Genomic DNA, 18,516 nt, shown 5'->3' on the forward strand with positions numbered 1-18,516 from the left:
TAATACAGGTAGGTTTTAGATATGCCGTTTAAGTATCAAATCTTATTGGTGTCTTAAAAAGTGAAAACCCTCGCCAAAGATTAACCCATTTATTTATTTTCTTATATTTTTTAATACAACCCAGTTATTTCCTCTTTTCAAAGATTCATAAAGACTCTATGTCATCACTATGCTACGAGGCAGGGAAGAAAAAAGCAAGTGATCCCTAAAAAAAAGCTTGTTATTAAATGGTACTAGATTGCAAAAAAAAAAAAAAAAAAATTGAATCAATAATTAGAGTGCCGGAAAAGAAACAGAGGGAGAGAAAGGGGGCGGAAAAAATAAAGAAGGAAAATTAAAAAACAACTCACCTAAAACCAAGAAGAATTATAATACAAAAAGTAAAGAAGAAAGAAGAGAATGGAAACATTCACTATTTCTAATTCATCCCCGATGTCTGACAACCGTACCAGAATAACTGCTATCCTTCCTTGTTTGACTATATGTTCCGAAGTGATGCCAGAGGCCCAACTCCATCTAATGCAAATTATACGGAAGTGAACATCTTGGAGAAAAAGAAGGGAAAAAACTGAGAGAAAAAATCATAAAAATACAAAAAAAACAAAATTTAAAGCAAAACAACAAATTTGCATTGCAATTGAAAGCAATTGGGGAATGAAAAAAGCCCTTAATTATATACACAGACCCATAAACAGACGGTATTATGTTTAAATTGAATGGTTAGTCTTAGTTTTTAAAAAAAAACACAGTTCATTCTTTTGCTTAATACTTCACCCAGTTATCAAATTTGAGCACACCTCTATGTCATATGCCGAGGGGGTCTCCAAGGTAGGTACAGATGCAAAACCATCAATCATAAATAGATGGAACACACGAAAAGTCACCGAAACAAAAAATAAATACAAGAAAAACACATTCCTACCTCTCTTTTCATTACGCTCAGACAAGCCACTGCCAAGAGTGCTATCCCCTTTCCTTTGTCATGTCCAAGGATGCCAGGGCCACTGCCATTTCTAAATGCAAAAATTATATGAGAAAATTCATATAAAAATACAAAAACAAATTAAAGATTAACAGACAAATTTGCATGCATTTGACAAGCATGGATATAAGCCTTATACCACAGACATTACAGACGGTATAGTTTTTAAAGGTTAGAGAATGGTTTAGTCTTTAGTAAAAAAACAGTTCGTTTTTTGTCTTCCTTAATAGTACACACAGTTATCAAATGATGCCACCTCTTTGTCATTAAGCAGAGGTCCCTAAAAAAAGGTAGGTACAGATGCAAAACCAATCATCATAATTAGATGGAAAACTTTGAAAAGCTTCACAAAACAGAAAATCTAATACAAACAAAACAACATCCTACCTCTCCTTTCATTCCCCATCGACCAACGCAACTACCAAGAGTTGCTTGCCCTTTCCTTGTGATGTCCAAGGATACCAGGGTCCACTGGGCCACCCATTTTCTAAATGCAAAATATATGAGGGAAAAAATAAATTTAAAAAATACAAAAACAAAAAATTAAAGATTAACAGACAAATTTGCATGCATTGACAAGCATGAAAGCCTTATACACAGACATACAGACGGTATTAGGTTTAAAGGTTAGCATGGTTAATCTTTGGTTAAAGAAAAAATACATTCATTTCTTTCTTCCTTTTAATACTACACCCAGTTATCAAATGATGCTCAACTCTATTGTCATATGCTGAGGGTCCCTAAAAGGAGGTACAGATGCCAAAAAAAAATAATCATAATTAGATGAACACACGACAAACTCACGTCAAAACAAAATTATAATACAAAGAAACACATACTCTAAGCAAAACAAAGAGATGCTATCCTTTCTTGTGATGTCCAAGGATGCCAACTGCATTTCTAAGCAAAAATATATTAGAAAAATCATAAAATACAAAACAAAATTAAACTTTGCACTGCATGACAAATTCTTCCACGGACGTATTAGTTTTAAGGGTTAGAAATGGTTAGTCTTTAGCAGTTCATTCAATACTAATCCCAGTTATCAAATGATGTCACCTCTATTGTCATATGTGCGAGGTCCTAAAAGGTTGTACAGATGCCAATCAATCATAAATAGATGGAACACACGAAAAAGCTCACGAAAATCTAATACAATAGAAACATACTAATCCTCTCTTTCATTCGCTCAGACTAACGCACTGTCAAGAGTTGCTGCTTTCCTTGTCATGTCCATAGGATGAGGGCCAATGGGCACACTGCATTTCTAAATGCAAAATATATGAGAAAAATTCACTTAAAAATACAAAACAAAATTAAAGATTTTAAACGTACAAATTATGCATGCATTGACAAGCATGAAAGCCTTATACACACAGAATTTACAGAACGGTATTAGTTAAAGGTTAGAATGGTTAGTTTTAGTAAAAAACAGTTCATTTCTCTTCTTTAATACTACATCCAGTTATCAAATGGTGCTCACTCTATTGTCATACTTGCCGAGTCCCTCAAAGGTAGGTCAGATGCAAAACCAATGATGGAAACACACGAATAAGCTCACAAATAGAAAATCCTATACAAAGAAACACATCCTACCTCTAATTATTCCCGCTCAGACAACGCAGCACAAATTGCTATGGCTTTCCTTGTGATGTCCATAGGAGCAATGCCAGGGCCATGCCATTTCTAAATGCAAAAATTTATGAGAAAAATATAAAATACAAAAACAAAATTAAAATTAACTGAAGAAAATTTGGCATGCTTGACAAGACATGGTTACACACAGGCTTACAGAGGTATTAGTTAAAGGTTAGAAATGGTTAGTCTTAGTAGTAAAAAACAGTTCATTTTCTTTTCTTCCTTTAATACTAACCAGTTATGATGCTCACAGTCTGAATGTCATACTGCCGAGGTCCGCTAATAAGGTAGTGCTTACAGATTGCAAAACGAATCATATAATTTAGATGGAACACACGAAAAGAAAGCTCAAACAAAACAAAATATAATACAAAGAAACACATCCTACATGTCTCTTATCATTCGCCGCCTCCGACACGCATCCAACTTCCTTGCTCGTGATGTCAAGGATGCCAATGGATATTTCTAATGCAAAAAATATGAGAAAATATCATAAAAGAAACAACAAAATTTAAAGATTAAGCAGACAAATTTGCATGCAATTGACAGCATGAATGCCTTTTACACAGACATACACGGTATTAGATTTAGAAGTAAGTTCAGACCTTTAGTCATAAGGATCCAAATTGTGCAGTGAGATGTGGAGAGACCACATGTCATTTACAAATGTTTCATTATTTAATATTATTATGAGAAAAATACAACCACTAAAATTCACCTTATGCATTGTTATGCGAGGTCTTAGAATTGGTTATCTTTGGTAAAGAAACAATAATTTCATTTCTTTCTTCCTTTAATACTTAAAGATAGTCATATGCTGAGGTCCCTATAAAGGTAGGTACAGATGCAAAAAAAAATCAATCATAATAGAATGGAAACTAAAGTGAACAACGCACTGCCACAAGGGCATGCCATTTCTAAATGCAAAGCGAAAAACTTACACACACAAATTTGCATGACAAGCATGAATAGCCTTATACACAACAATTAGTTAAAGCTAGAGCACTAAAGAAACAAATCTCACCGTCTATTGTCATATCAGATCCCTAAAGGTAGCAAACACAATGCAATCTCATCAATTACCACGAGACAATCGCACTGCCTTGTCTGCCTTTCTTGTGAGTCCAAGGATGCAATGCCACTTGCCATTTCTAAATGCAAAAATATATGAGAAAATCATAAAATACAAACAAAATTAAGATTAACAGACAAATTTGCATGCATTTGACAAGCATGAAAGCCTTTATACACAGACATACAGACGGTATTAGTCTTAAAGTTAGAATGGTTAATCTTTAAAAGAAACAAAATACATTTTCATTTCTTCTTCCTTTAATCTACACCCAGTTATCAAATGATGCTTGTACACCTCTATTGTCATATGCTGAGGTCCCTAAAAGGTAGGTACAGATGCAAAAAAAAAATCAATCATAATTAGATGGAACACACGAAAAGCTCACAAAACAAAAAATATAATACAAAGAAACACATCCTACCTCTCCTTCATTCCCCATCCGACAACGCACTGCCAAGAAATGCTATCCTTTCCTTGTGATGTCCAAGGATGCCAGGGCCACTGCCATTTCTAAATGCAAAATTATACGAGAAAAATCATTTAAAATACAAAACAAAATTAAAGATTAACAGACAAATTTGCATGCATTGACAAGCATGAAAGCCTTATACACAGACATACAGACGGTAATTAGTTTAAAGTTAGAATGGTTAGTCTTTAGTAAAAAAACAGTTCATTCTTTCTTCCTTTAATTACTACACCCAGTTATCAAATGATGCTCACCTCTATTGTCATATGCTGAGGTCCCTAAAAGGTAGGTACAGATGCAAAACCAATCAATCATAAATAGATGGAACACACGAAAAGCTCACGAAACAAAAAATATAATACAAAGAAACACATCCTACCTCTCTTTCATTAACGCTCAGACAACGCACTGCCAAGAGTTGCTGCCCTTTCCTTGTCATGTCCAAGGATGCAATGACCACTGTCATTTCTAAATGCAAAAATATATGAGAAAAATCATAAAATACAAAAACAAAATTAAAGATTAACAGACAAATTTGCATGCATTGACAAGCATGAAAGCCTTATACACAGACATACAGAAGGTATTAGTTTAAAGGTTAGAATGGTTAATCTTTGGTAAAGAAACAGTTCGTTTCTTTCTTCCTTTAATAGTACACACAGTTATCAAATGATGCTCACCTCTATTGTCATAAGCAGAGGTCCCTAAAAGGTAGGTACAGATGCAAAACCAATCAATCATAATTAGATGGAAAACTTGAAAAGCTCACAAAATAGAAAATCTAATACAAACAAACACATCCTACCTCTCTTTCATTCCCGCTCAGACAACGCACTGCCAAGAGTTGCTGCCCTTTCCTTGTGATGTCCAAGGATACCAGGGCCACTGCCATTTCTAAATGCAAAATTATATGAGAAAAATCATAAAATACAAAAACAAAATTAAAGATTAACAGACAAATTTGCATGCATTGACAAGCATGAAAGCCTTATACACAGACATACAGACGGTATTAGTTTAAAGGTTAGAATGGTTAATCTTTGGTAAAGAAACAAATACATTTCATTTCTTTCTTCCTTTAATACTACACCCAGTTATCAAATGATGCTCACCTCTATTGTCATATGCTGAGGTCCCTAAAAGGTAGGTACAGATGCAAAAAAAAATCAATCATAATTAGATGGAACACACGAAAAGCTCACAAAACAAAAAATATAATACAAAGAAACACATCCTACCTCTAATTCATTCCCCATCCGACAACGCACTGCCAAGAGATGCTATCCTTTCCTTGTGATGTCCAAGGATGCCAGGGCCACTGCCATTTCTAAATGCAAAATTATATGAGAAAAATCATAAAATACAAAAACAAAATTAAAGATTAACAGACAAATTTGCATGCATTGACAAGCATGAAAGCCTTATACACAGACATACAGACGGTATTAGTTTAAAGGTTAGAATGGTTAGTCTTTAGTAAAAAAACAGTTCATTTCTTTCTTCCTTTAATACTACACCCAGTTATCAAATGATGCTCACCTCTATTGTCATATGCCGAGGTCCCTAAAAGGTAGGTACAGATGCAAAACCAATCAATCATAAATAGATGGAACACACGAAAAGCTCACGAAACAAAAAATATAATACAAAGAAACACATCCTACCTCTCTTTCATTAACGCTCAGACAACGCACTGCCAAGAGTTGCTGCCCTTTCCTTGTCATGTCCAAGGATGCAATGACCACTGTCATTTCTAAATGCAAAAATATATGAGAAAAATCATAAAATACAAAAACAAAATTAAAGATTAACAGACAAATTTGCATGCATTGACAAGCATGAAAGCCTTATACACAGACATACAGACGGTATTAGTTTAAAGGTTAGAATGGTTAGTCTTTAGTAAAAAAACAGTTCATTTCTTTCTTCCTTTAATACTACACCCAGTTATCAAATGATGCTCACCTCTATTGTCATATGCTGAGGTCCCTAAAAGGTAGGTACAGATGCAAAAAAAAATCAATCATAATTAGATGGAACACACGAAAAGCTCACAAAACAAAAAATATAATACAAAGAAACACATCCTACCTCTCCTTCATTCCCCCTCCGACAACGCACTGCCAAGGGATGCTATCCTTTCCTTGTGATGTCCAAGGATGCAATGGCCACTGCCATTTCTAAATGCAAAATTATATGAGAAAAATCATAAAATACAAAAACAAAATTAAAGATTAACAGACAAATTTGCATGCATTGACAAGCATGAAAGCCTTATACACAGACATACATACGGTATTAGTTTAAAGGTTAGAATGGTTAGTCTTTAGTAAAAAAACAGTTCATTTCTTTCTTCCTTTAATACTACACCCAGTTATCAAATGATGCTCACCTCTATTGTCATATGCCGAGGTCCCTAAAAGGTAGGTACAGATGCAAAACCAATCAATCATAATTAGATGGAACACACGAAAAGCTCACAAAACAAAAAATATAATACAAAGAAACACATCCTACCTCTCCTTCATTCCCCATCCGACAACGCACTGCCAAGAGATGCTATCCTTTCCTTGTGATGTCCAAGGATGCCAGGGCCACTGCCATTTCTAAATGCAAAAATATATGAGAAAAATCATAAAATACAAAAACAAAATTAAAGATTAACAGACAAATTTGCATGCATTGACAAGCATGAAAGCCTTATACACAGACATACAGACGGTATTAGTTTAAAGGTTAGAATGTTTAATCTTTGGTAAAGAAACAAATACATTTCATTTCTTTCTTCCTTTAAAAGGATACTAAAGGGTTGTGATAAGGCTCTGGCGACGGTCAAACGTTTCAAAACTATATTTAGTTAAAATTACAGAGCAAGAGAGCAATGCAGGAGAAATAAATGATTCGTTTCTCACTTAATTACCGCTTATTAACATTATTTCGGTTGCCGATGTTTATAAGAATCGAAAAAATCCAGTGAAATCGACCCTTGTGTCCTTCCGCCGAGTAGCCACGATAGCTTCCCGAGACGGTCAAGCTGACGAGTCGTTTGTGACGTCACAAACGACAGAAAGTGTCTGTGCTCATTGCTAGGATAGTGATCAGTGTGTTTCGTTAGTTGGATTTGTGATATCCAAAATCATTAACAATCAAGATTGCCATGAGTAATGTTCAATTTTACCAATTTGAACCACTTTTATCAACTCACAATCGACTGAACATCCTCGTCGGACGAGGAAAACGTTGCAGCAGTCGAAGCACAAAGCAGGTACGTAGGACTATAGAAGTAAGTCATACTGTGTGCACGGGAACAGAAAGTGAATGCATGCTTTACCTTCAAGCACTTTAAATAAACATATTGCACTCGAACTCTTTACACTGGGCATTGTTGTTGATGAATTCACTTCGTAGTGTATTTAAAAAATAAAATTTCATTTGGTATGCTAATTATTTCCCTCACACACACACACATCGGAATATTCACATTGTATATGATAATTGGGGTTTTAAAGTGAACTTTCCTAAGGATAGTTTCAAAATTAATATTTTGAAATATCTGTATTTAAATATTTTAAACAGACAATATTTGCAGCCTTTTGGGGGGTATAGTTTGAATGATTCCACTAATGACTTACTTTATAACAACAATGCAGAGAATTCAAGCAGATCCGAGACATTTGCTTTATCTGTTATTATGCCTGTGCTTTTAACTTATATGTTTGTTGTTTAAATGTGTGTACATAGATTCATTTATCAGTTTCAGACTGGTGCATTTGTGAGGAATGGCCACAACAAAAAGATGAAGAAAAATATGTTGCCTTATTATGCACAAATTAAAAATAATGTAGAGGAGGACCAGATGTGCATTACCAGCCATGAAGGCTATTTCTTATTGTCTTACTGGTGCTTTAGCCACTGTGCAGGCAAACCATAGATAAATGCTTACATTACAGATTTTTGAGAGAAATGCTCTGAATACATAATGACTTTATAAGTGGCTCTTTCAGGTTTGTTATGAATTCCACCATAATGCTAATAAAGTAGATTAATATAAAAAGATGGCGAGAAGACTATATGCAAACAGAACCACACAAGTGAGTATATTTCAATCAAGGGTACCAGCATTTTTTATTTATAGGCAAAGTTTAGTCTGAGCAATGTCAAATTAAAAGGATGAAATGCAAGAAAACACTTTAATGAAAAATCTTATACAAAATGTTGAAGCATAAAAAAATGTAGAGTAAAAGCTTAAAAGTGAATAATCAAGAAAATATTCCCTATACAGCATGAAAATTGTTACATTTATCCAAATCCAGTTATTGGACACACTTCATATCAGATGTCTAAAAATATTTTCATGTATCTGACATGAATTGCAAAATAAGATCTTCCCTTTATTAACATTAAATTTTTTTATTTGTTTAAACTTAGGTATGGGACACACTTCATTTTTATGCCCAAAACAAATCTTGCATGCATCTGGCATTTTTATTTTACAAACATCATTTCTGAAATTGCATCTGGCAGAAGCTGTGCCTTGAAGGCCAAACCTAACTGTTTGGACCTTTGGGTCCGGCTAGTACAGCACTCGTCAACAAAATGCTTGCACATGTCCCACTCTCTGGGCTCCCAAACGTGTGGGATCGAGTCTTGTTATTGTTTGACCCACTCTTTTTGTAAGGCTCTGTCTTTTGGAAACTGATGAAAAGACAAAGTCGTATATCTTTTCCCATCTTTTCGTGGCAATCGGATGCAGCACATTCTCGAGGCATGGCTCTCACTATGGAAACCACGCGTCATAGGGTCACGTGACGGAGAACGCGACTTCGTCGACGCAAACGAAAGAGTCCCGTGATATTTCTCTTATTAAACACAACATTCTACTGAAAACCTTCAACTTTTTCCACATGAACAGACATGAAAATAGACGAGATTCAAATTTATCCTACTATTTACGAGTTTCTAAGCAGTTTAATTTTCCCTTTAGACCTTAGTATCCCTTTAACTCTTCTTGAACGAGTAGGTCAATTTGTCCCACCTCTTGAACAAACACCTGGCACTATGGGATAGATTTATCCCATGCGTTGTTTTTCTTTAGACGTCTACAGTGCTTCTTTTTCGTAAAATAATTAATTATGATAGCTTAGGCAGTTCTGAACACAGTTTGAACAGAAATATCGTCAACTTTCCCGAGTGCTGTTCTTTTCCACTGGAAAAATGGCGAGACGATACACAGTTCCAGAAGTGTGCGACTTGCTACTTGGATTTTTAGAATTCTGGCATCTTACAATTGTATCATTTGGAAATTTCTATGGACAAGAACAATGTGTGTGCAGTTCATCTTTGTTTTCAAACATCAAACTCTGATTCCTGAAAGTCTAACTTCTTTTTTAGATGACATAACCTGTGTAAACATGCGCCTGAAAAACTTTTTAAAAACTTCACTTCATATACCCGATTCTATATGTATTACAATAAAAGTGAGTTCCCAAGCACGTTTCAGGTAGATTGTTCCTTTTCTACACATTTTTATCTATCATTATCAGTTTGAATTATTCTTCTATCTCTTTTATTTATTTTTTAAATAATTTTTTTGTACTCTTACTACACAAATCGTCACGGCAGGGGTGGCTTAACAACTCGCTCAGCCAGACAAATGGGCGTTCTATCAACACATCAACACGATTGCCTGAGGCTGCCCAAATCTTGGCTATTGCGTTGTCGAGTGGCTCAGGACTTTTCACACTACATGACAAGTACGCATTAATAACAACTCGGCTCAACGCCTCGTTCTAATGGCGACAAACTTCTAACTATAGATGCAATGCTTACATCAGGGGAAGTTCGCCGAGCAACGAGGTTCCAGTTCTATTTTCTAACTTATGACCGCACAAGCAATCGTTGAATACGTTACTCACAGTTCATCGTCCCTCAGGGTTGTCGCTCTCCACATGTCCAGCCAACTATAATCCAATGGCACAAGCACCCACACATACACGAGGGCCGTAAACATGGCCGTGTCGTGGCGCGGTTTTCGAAGTTAAAGGGAGCGTACTCGATCCGCGGTGACGTCATGGGGCTCGTAACCCACGTGCTGCTGGGTGCTGAACCAAAATCACGTCAATCACGGAATGGTCCTGGCAGGCGATCCTTCTTTACCCAGAATAGCTCCAATTAAATCCGCCCATACGATTAAAACCTCGTCTAGGCGAGGTCAATCCCAAAACGGGTGAGTACCGCGCCGCATCCAGCGTCGATCGGCACTACCCTGCTACTAAACACAAAATCTCAACAAGGAAGATTTACAACTCATGACTAAGGCACGCCTTCTTCTCTTGGTATCCCAGGCCTGAGTAATTTTCCACAACTTGTTCCACCTAAACCCAACTGTGAACAGCTAGTGTTCACTAAACATTTAACACAGTTAACCTTTCCTATGTTTTTATCCATTCAACCAAGCATGTACATTCAAAATACCACTGTTAGTCCGTGAGTCACAAAAGGGTTAAAAGTCTGAAAAATACTGGACAGAGGCACGGACTGATCCATGACACTCGATCTCCACCTTCCACAGGTAATTAAAAGAATATCTGAGAAAGTGCAGCATTAGGATTCTGTCCCAATGGTGAACCAAAAAAACCTCATATAGACATCCATTTACATGATTGTGACTGCATGGAAGTATCAATTCAGACAAATTAACTTTAATAGTCTCTTTTTCGACCACAAATGGTAATAACTGTATGATGGTTAATAATTTATTTTACAATAATTCTAGACAGCTGGGTGCTGGCGTTTAAAGATAAAAGTGATTAAACAAACTTTATTAATTTTAAAAGTTTAAGTAAAAAAGCAAAACAAATAATGGAAGAAAATAGCTAATTTTCTAACTCTAAGCTCTATTTTTATCCAGGTATGAAAGGTCACTAAACGATTTGCCGTCTTGTGCATATTTATTTCACGGGAATAAGACACATAAATATCAGGGATAGATGATGGAATTCGTATGTTAACTTTTGCATTTTTAATCAGAGCTGTATAAAGAGTATAATCTTCATACATCATTTGCATTTTTTATATATATATTAAATATAATTTAGATAGCATGCAGAGGCGGTGTAAGGAATCAGGGTAATGGAGTACGTGTATCAATATCCCTATTGATATGATGCCGGATGCACTGATGTATATACAGTTAGATAGGCTGGATCAATTTCGTGAAATAACGCACAAATTTAGTGTTTTAATTGTTCGTAACCTTTCCCACAGTTTGTGACAGTAGCGTTTTTTTCTTAAAGCAAAATAATATGGTGACGATAACTTAATAAACTGCTTGTTATTGTTGTTGGGTTTAACGTGAAGACATCGGTTCAATAATTTGCTTAATTACAACTTAGAAGTGTTTTCTGAACGTCAATTTTTTGGTCACAACTTAACACAGCTAGCAATGTCAATACGAGACATGCAATAAAGAGATGACGACATATAGGCTGTATATGGACATATAGCAGCCTTCTGCATATAAATGTCAGTTTCAGAGTTTTTAAACCAAAAGTTTTACATTAATGCTTATTTATAAAATCCACTTTTCATGCCTTACGTGTGGAAAATTCATTGACGGGGCCTTCGGTTTTTGACCTTAAAGAAGTCTGATTTTAAAGAGCCCCTCTCAGCATTTTTCCGTTTAACACAGAATGTATTTTAAGTTGACAAACTCATAAAGATGACCTTGGGGCTGAAGCGCGGGGGCCCTTTGAGAGCGGGGCCTGGGGCAGCCGCCCCATTTGCCACCCCGAAGCGCCGCCGCTGATAGCATATGGTATTCGTACTTAACAAAAAGAACAAGAATTAGAGCCAGAGTTGGAGAACATTTTGAGTATGCTAGAAATGCCATGAATAACGAGCCACACACAGAATCATACAACGACCATGCGGGTTTTAGACCGTTAAGGGTCCAGGGCTGATGTGCATAAGCGAACTTAAACATGAACTTAAGCTTAAGTTGGCTGACTTAACTTTAAGTACAGTAACATGGTGTGCAAAGGACAACTCAAGTCCACTATGTACAAAGTTTCTTATTCAACTTTAAGACTGCTCTCCCCCAGGTATAAACCCTTACTTAGATGAGTCGGGCGACTTAAGTTTGCACATTTATTTTTTTTGTTTATTATTATTTTTAAACAATACATATTCAAAACATAACAAAAACTACTGCATACATCAATTTACATAAATAGATTAACAAACATATCTCTGACAATCTACACAAATCTTTCCTCCACCTCATCATACCCTACCCTATGAAAGGACCAGCATAGGTTGTAGTGGTTTGTCTTTAACTTTTAGTTGTAGCCAACACAAATACCGATAGCTTTCAACACACATCAATAAATAACACATATTTCAGGCAGTTCGCACATTTCAACCTTACACTGAACTTATACTTATGTATAAACTTATGACATTAGCTACATTGAGCATAGCACCCACATATATTATCTTCACGTTATACAAATTCAAATCGGGGAAGGAAAACATGTCTATTCACAAAACATTTTTCAAGTAGGTATAGGGTATCCAGACTACGAAGAGACATAAGGGATATGAATTTTTCACAGCTACATAACAATATAAGTATACATAACAAACAAGCAATATTTTACAATATACCAACATAAAAAACAAACATATACACATAAATTAACAAACATTTTAAGAATATATCCATCTGCCCAGAGAAGCCACACAAATAAAGCAATCATCATAGAAGGCACCTTGGAATCCATGTGTCATAGGATGACAGCACAATATTAATGTATATCAAAACATGTAGTTTTTGATAATCAAGAAGTCATATATATGTATATAATCAGTATTTAGTTTAGTTAACAAGTTGTTCATAGGATAGCCAGTGTTTAGCAAACTTTTCTTCGGTTAATTCTAAACATGCATTAAATTTTTCAATTGAATATCTGTGTTTGAATACCTGGATAAAGGGTTCTAACTGGGGGATGACTTTTTTAAATCGACAAGAATATATGAAGTTAGCACATTTTCTGATTTCTTCGTGTGAAGAGTGACAGAAGATGGCAGCGAGACTACTGTGCTTTAGAATGAGGATAAGAAGACATTTGAGGAGGGAACGTGTGTTTCGTGACAGACACAATCCTTTTGACCTGTATGATGACGTTGAACTCTACGCTCGATTTCGCTTTCGGCGAGTCAATATCATGTACCTGTGCGATTTAATACAGGAGGACATCGACCACCCTGGCTTTTGAATTTGACCATTTTTTTAAAAATTTGGGCCCATTCCCATTTTTTTTTTTTGCTCTCCACGAGCACTGATGTCTTTCCACAGCTGATTTTTTTTTCGTCGCGGTCCACGAATTGGAAAGTGTCGCAAATAGCCCTTCTTTGTGCTCTTCCACCAAGCTGATGAGAAGCCAAATCTCACAATCCCTGCAGCTGGACGTACGGTCTTCCTTTTTGGTAATTGTTTATAATTTTTCAGGCAAATACCTCAATCTCAAAAGATAGTATCGTGGTTGAAAAGACTGAGCAGGAGCAAGCATAAAAGCGTAAAGCGCGAACAAAGCGATTGTTGATTGGCTGTTTGTATATAAATAGCCAGTGACGCGAGAGAATCCCCGGCAATTCCGAAAAGGACAAGAGGTCACTGTCTTGACCCATTTTTAACTAAGCAAGCAGTTGAGTCTGCTCATACACACCGACGTCGATTCTCGCCAGCCACGAACTCAGCTGTCAAGTTTGCGGTTAAGTCGGCCAACTTAAGTAAGAAATTTAAGTTCGCTTATGCACATCAGCCCTGGATCCCATTTTAAGACTGTTAAAGGAATAAATCCCCAACTGCATCAAACAAGCAATAAACAACTAAGGCTGTTAATAAAACATTCCTTTTATATTCTTTCTGTGAGTAAAATCATTGTGTAACACCGATTTACAAATTGTTCGTGCTGTGTTTCAATTTCTCTGCTGGCACCTGCCTCTGAACTGCTCTTCCCTTACATCCCAGCTAGACAACTCTGTTCGTCATCTGATGATCGTCTCCTTACTCTTCCTGTCGCCAAAAACAACATATGGCCACAGGATTTTTAGTTATTGTGCAGAAAAACAATGGAACTCTCTCCTTTTCCATATCTGCCACCTACCCACTATTGAATCCTTTAAAACGTGCACTGAATACACACCTTTTCTGTAGACATTACTCTTAACAACCTTTCCCACAATGGTAGCCTTTACACACCATTCCTTTTGCACTATCACGTTACTCTCAGCTCTTGTTCTTGTTGTTTCCTCTGTGTTCTTGCTTTTAGCGCTAAGAGCATACTCCTTAGGAGTGTGAGTATGCGTTTTACAAATTTTGCATTTATTATTTATGGAAAGCACTCTGAGAAAAAAAATTTTTTTTTTTCAAAGGCGTAATATAAATCCTCATTATTATTAATGCTTATGCTGTCTAACATTTGAGGCAGAAAAAACCAGCACTTATGTTTAAAAAAATAAATAAATAAAAAAAAATAAAAGAACACCGTAAGCCTATTGCTGGTTGTTACATTAAAATGACTTGGAACTTTCAAATTTTGCTACTGAAGATCATAGCTGTGGCTCATTATTAAAGAAACACAATGTCTTGCTGCACCATTAACCAAGCTCTGACCTCTGGCATCACCAAACTTTGTAGCCTCAAGATTACGACTATGTATTAATCCCAACATGCCTGTATACAAAAATTGAAGGTCAATGACATAGCTCAAAAAAAGGATCTAATGCTAAATTTTGACAGTATCAGGAAAACAGTAAAACATGCGTGTGCACACGCACACAGACTTAAAAACATAATGATGGAAAATTTATTTTCTTGCTCACACATATTAACCAGGCTCTCACACCTACACACCACACAGATGTGCCCACACATGCATGAGCGGTGCAGACACACACCACAGAGTGGTAATCAACATTAACTGTAAAATATAATCTAATATTTCCTGTATTAACTACTGACAATAACAAACACAAACTAGAGGGAAGAAAAAGGACAGTATGATTTCAGAATAAAGAGATGAGCGTATAGTGCTCTTATCTATAAATGATTAAGTACATCAAATTTGTAAAAACAATTCTGAGAACAAAACTGCAATTATAAAGGACAGGAAGTTAATCAGCAAAGAGAATGCCCTTCAGCTGAACAGTTGTTAAAAATAGCCCAATTTACATAGGCTTCTGCTTTGGAAGAAGCTATACACAGCTATTTCACCTTTTCACTATCAGTAGCTGGAATGCAATATCCTGAGTATCAAAATCAGACTTTAATCTTGTGCATATGCTCTCTAAACTTAAAAACCTTATGGGATAGAGAAACAAAATATACATTTAAGGAAAAAATCTTCCACCTCCAGCGAAAGAAAAAGTAAAGGGCAGGTGAGACATTAAAAATGTTTAAATTTTGCAGAAGTGCAACCAGAATTTTTTTAAATGTTTATATCTTTTATACTACATTAAGGCAAAAAAGATAATCTTCAAATACACGTTTCCCCCCCCCTCCCCCACACATACAAGTGATGTTTGAAAACATAAAAGAGGCTGTTTATGCACACATATACATATTGATGCGACATCATGCTTTTGCATACATATATTCTCTTTTTCCTCAATCATACACATATATATATATTCAAAAAGAACTCTTTGTGTCCCACTCTTCTCTAACGATACATTAACTGAATATCCGCTAATAGCACTGATGCCCTCAACACTGCTTCCAGCAAATTATTGCTTTTTCACTGTGTTTTTGCTGCCCGTGAAGAAATAATTTTAAATCCATCTATTTTATTTTGATGAAGATAACTTCCATATTACTACCTCAGCAGAATTTTGACTAAAATGTTGGTGGCATGTAGAGATCTGGACATGGGAAATGAATGTAACCAATTTATAAAAGCATAATTTACAGAAGGCCATTTTTACAAGCATAGCAGTTGAGCATGTTATGCTGTGGTTTAAAGCTTATATCTAAGTAAAGTTTGCATCTAACTTATAACAACCATAGTGTGACCAATAGATACTACTTGCACTGTACCAGTGTTTGTGAATAAAAAGAAGTTAAAAACAAAAATTCTTGAAACCCATCTATCCCTTCTACAGGTTCAAATAAAACAAAAATTCATTATCATACTGACAAACTAGAAAAAAACGAACATTTTCTTGAAAATATTTAAATAGATTGCAACGTGTGGTTTCAACCTGTCATTAACTTACACAATTGCATGATGCCAACATTAAAATCTTTGCAGCATTAAATGATATGGAGTGACACAGAAGGTGTTTTAACGACAAGCTACGTCATCGAGAATAAATAGGAGGAAAAAAAATCCTTTCAACCATAATCACACAAGTGTCTCTTAGCATTAAGAGCACCATTAAACACAACAGCAACTTCCTGACTGCAACAAGTGACACATATGTCTCTTAGGAATACTGATCCATCTCAGAAAAAATGATTAAACCTTGTGTAGATTTTGTGTGGTCCATTGCCTACACCTCAAGTTCTGAAAATACTCGTCGACACCACAAAATATGATTGGAGCGAGGCTTATCATCAGGTTGCAGTCTACGGATCTCTCCTTGGGACAGTTTTTTCAAAGGCAAGAGCATACTCTCTATCAAATGCATCTGGAAAAAAAGTTGATACAGCTTAAATAAACCTTTTTAGAAATTAATCAATATCCCCCCATACAATATTCACAAATATGATTTCAACCCTTCCTGAGAGATATATTAGTTCAGCAGAACCAACTTTCCTGACATCTGGTACCAATCTCGAATATGTGGCCAACAGCAATAAAACATGACCAATTTTCTAAATCTTCAATTTTAAAAAAGTCTTTACACAAACAAAACTTAATACTAAAGAAGTCTGCTGGATCCAACATGGATTTTAAGGGGTCAGGGAGGCAGAATGAAGTCAGGAAAATCTGCATTTCTCAAAAGCTATATATCTATAGCTAGATTTTAAGCTAACATCATAACACTGAAACAATGCTAAGGTTAAAAATTTTCTGACTGCCTGCAAAAGACTGCATCCTCAAGACTTCCCTTGCTTTAATATGTAACCGAGTGGTGGGGTCAACTAATAGTGTGACAACACACCGATCCGCACTATGCTCAAAAGCAGGAACCAGTCGCAGATTCCTGGCGTGTGCGACCCTTTATTACACAGTACTAGTACAATGCGCCACGGCTATGTCACAGTCGCCAGTAGGTAGCTAACAGTCGACTGTCCCTCTACTGTCGCCTGTCTGTTACTCCGGTCTCTGATCAGCCACTTCTCGTCTCCCGGGGGGGGGGGAAAGGGGGGGGGGATAAAGGGATTCGCTCCTCAGCTCTGCCCTCTTATATACTAGGGGGACGGGTAAACTTTGCGATCCTTTGATACATCGGTCGGACCGCCATAAGGACTTTTAACCCTATCCAATCACTGCTGAGCATCCTCTTTCGCCATGTCTCAGCAGATCCCGCCAAAAACAAACAATCATCCGCCTGCCCAGCCAAAACTAACAACAACGCCGGACTACATGCCCTCTACAAATAGAATAACCATACTTTTAATTCTTGATCCACAACAAAAGTCATTGTATACTTAGGACAAATTCAAGTGTAGAGGAGCCAAGGAAAAAATTCGCCATTCTGGCAATAACATTGCTGTGAGAATAGTTGGAAAACTGTGGCCAGCAAAAGAATTAACTTTATCGCCAAAATCTTTATCCACATTTGTTCATGGTCAGAGGTAATTTTTTGTGTTGAAAACAGAGATCAATTAATTTATGAGATGATTATAGCCAAAGCACAACAACAATTACACAACAATTTATTTAGCTCACAGTACTCATGTCTTTCTCAAACTTAAAATGTTAACAAGTAAAACTTTTTACAATAATTTTGACAGAATTAAAAATACTAAAATATATATTTAGGTAATAAAAGAATTCTGAAAGTCATACCATGATCAATATTTTCTCGACCACATGCCACAAAAGACAGGAAAAGAATTTCACGGTACATGCTGCGGAATCGTCGCTTTTGCCCAAGCCTGCGGCGCCCTCCCATCACCTGCTTAATGGCATTCAGCATATCACTACGTTGAATTGATGAGATGATCTGGTACATTAATCTGCAAAGCGACGTCTTATTACTTTTAAAATCATATGATTCCTTGCACATCAACTTGAAAAATCAATAAAATGATCTGGCTGTCCATGAAGACATGAATCAAAGACACCTTTTTCTTTATTTATTTTTGTTGGCACAGCCTTTAAACAAATCTACGACCTT

At 36.1% G+C, this 18,516-nt stretch overlaps 1 protein-coding gene and 2 long non-coding RNA genes across 10 annotated transcripts in view; 1 reads left to right on the forward strand and 2 right to left on the reverse strand.

Annotated features, from left to right (window-relative positions):
- Positions 1–12,874, forward strand: part of LOC112553904 — a 32,584-nt gene extending 19,710 nt beyond the window's left edge. Inside the window, exon 2 of the long non-coding RNA XR_003097158.1 lies at positions 12,480–12,874. This is a non-coding gene — a long non-coding RNA (uncharacterized LOC112553904). The remainder of the gene's footprint in view (positions 1–12,479) is intronic.
- LOC112553901 lies at positions 973–6,887 on the reverse strand. Of its 8 annotated transcripts, XR_003097150.1 has the most exons (8): positions 6,682–6,887; positions 6,256–6,344; positions 5,829–5,917; positions 5,403–5,491; positions 4,970–5,058; positions 4,544–4,632; positions 4,117–4,205; positions 973–1,013 (listed from the first exon to the last, which is right to left on the reverse strand). It is a non-coding gene; the product is annotated as an uncharacterized LOC112553901 (long non-coding RNA). The 8 variants fall into 8 exon arrangements; XR_003097153.1 differs by lacking the exon at positions 4,544–4,632 and having other exon boundaries at positions 979–1,013; XR_003097148.1 differs by lacking the exon at positions 973–1,013 and having other exon boundaries at positions 4,009–4,205.
- A 3,671-nt stretch (positions 12,875–16,545) lies between the features above and the next one.
- Positions 16,546–18,516, reverse strand: part of LOC112553734 (C-myc promoter-binding protein-like) — a 69,341-nt gene continuing 67,370 nt past the window's right edge. The window contains 3 exon segments of the mRNA XM_025221148.1: positions 16,546–16,824; positions 16,826–16,857; positions 18,186–18,355. Coding sequence (XP_025076933.1) covers positions 16,720–16,824; positions 16,826–16,857; positions 18,186–18,355 — 307 coding nt within the window. The 3' untranslated portion in view covers positions 16,546–16,719.

This window comes from Pomacea canaliculata, linkage group LG13 (assembly GCF_003073045.1).
Source record: "Pomacea canaliculata isolate SZHN2017 linkage group LG13, ASM307304v1, whole genome shotgun sequence".
Taxonomy (NCBI): domain Eukaryota; kingdom Metazoa; phylum Mollusca; class Gastropoda; order Architaenioglossa; family Ampullariidae; genus Pomacea; species Pomacea canaliculata.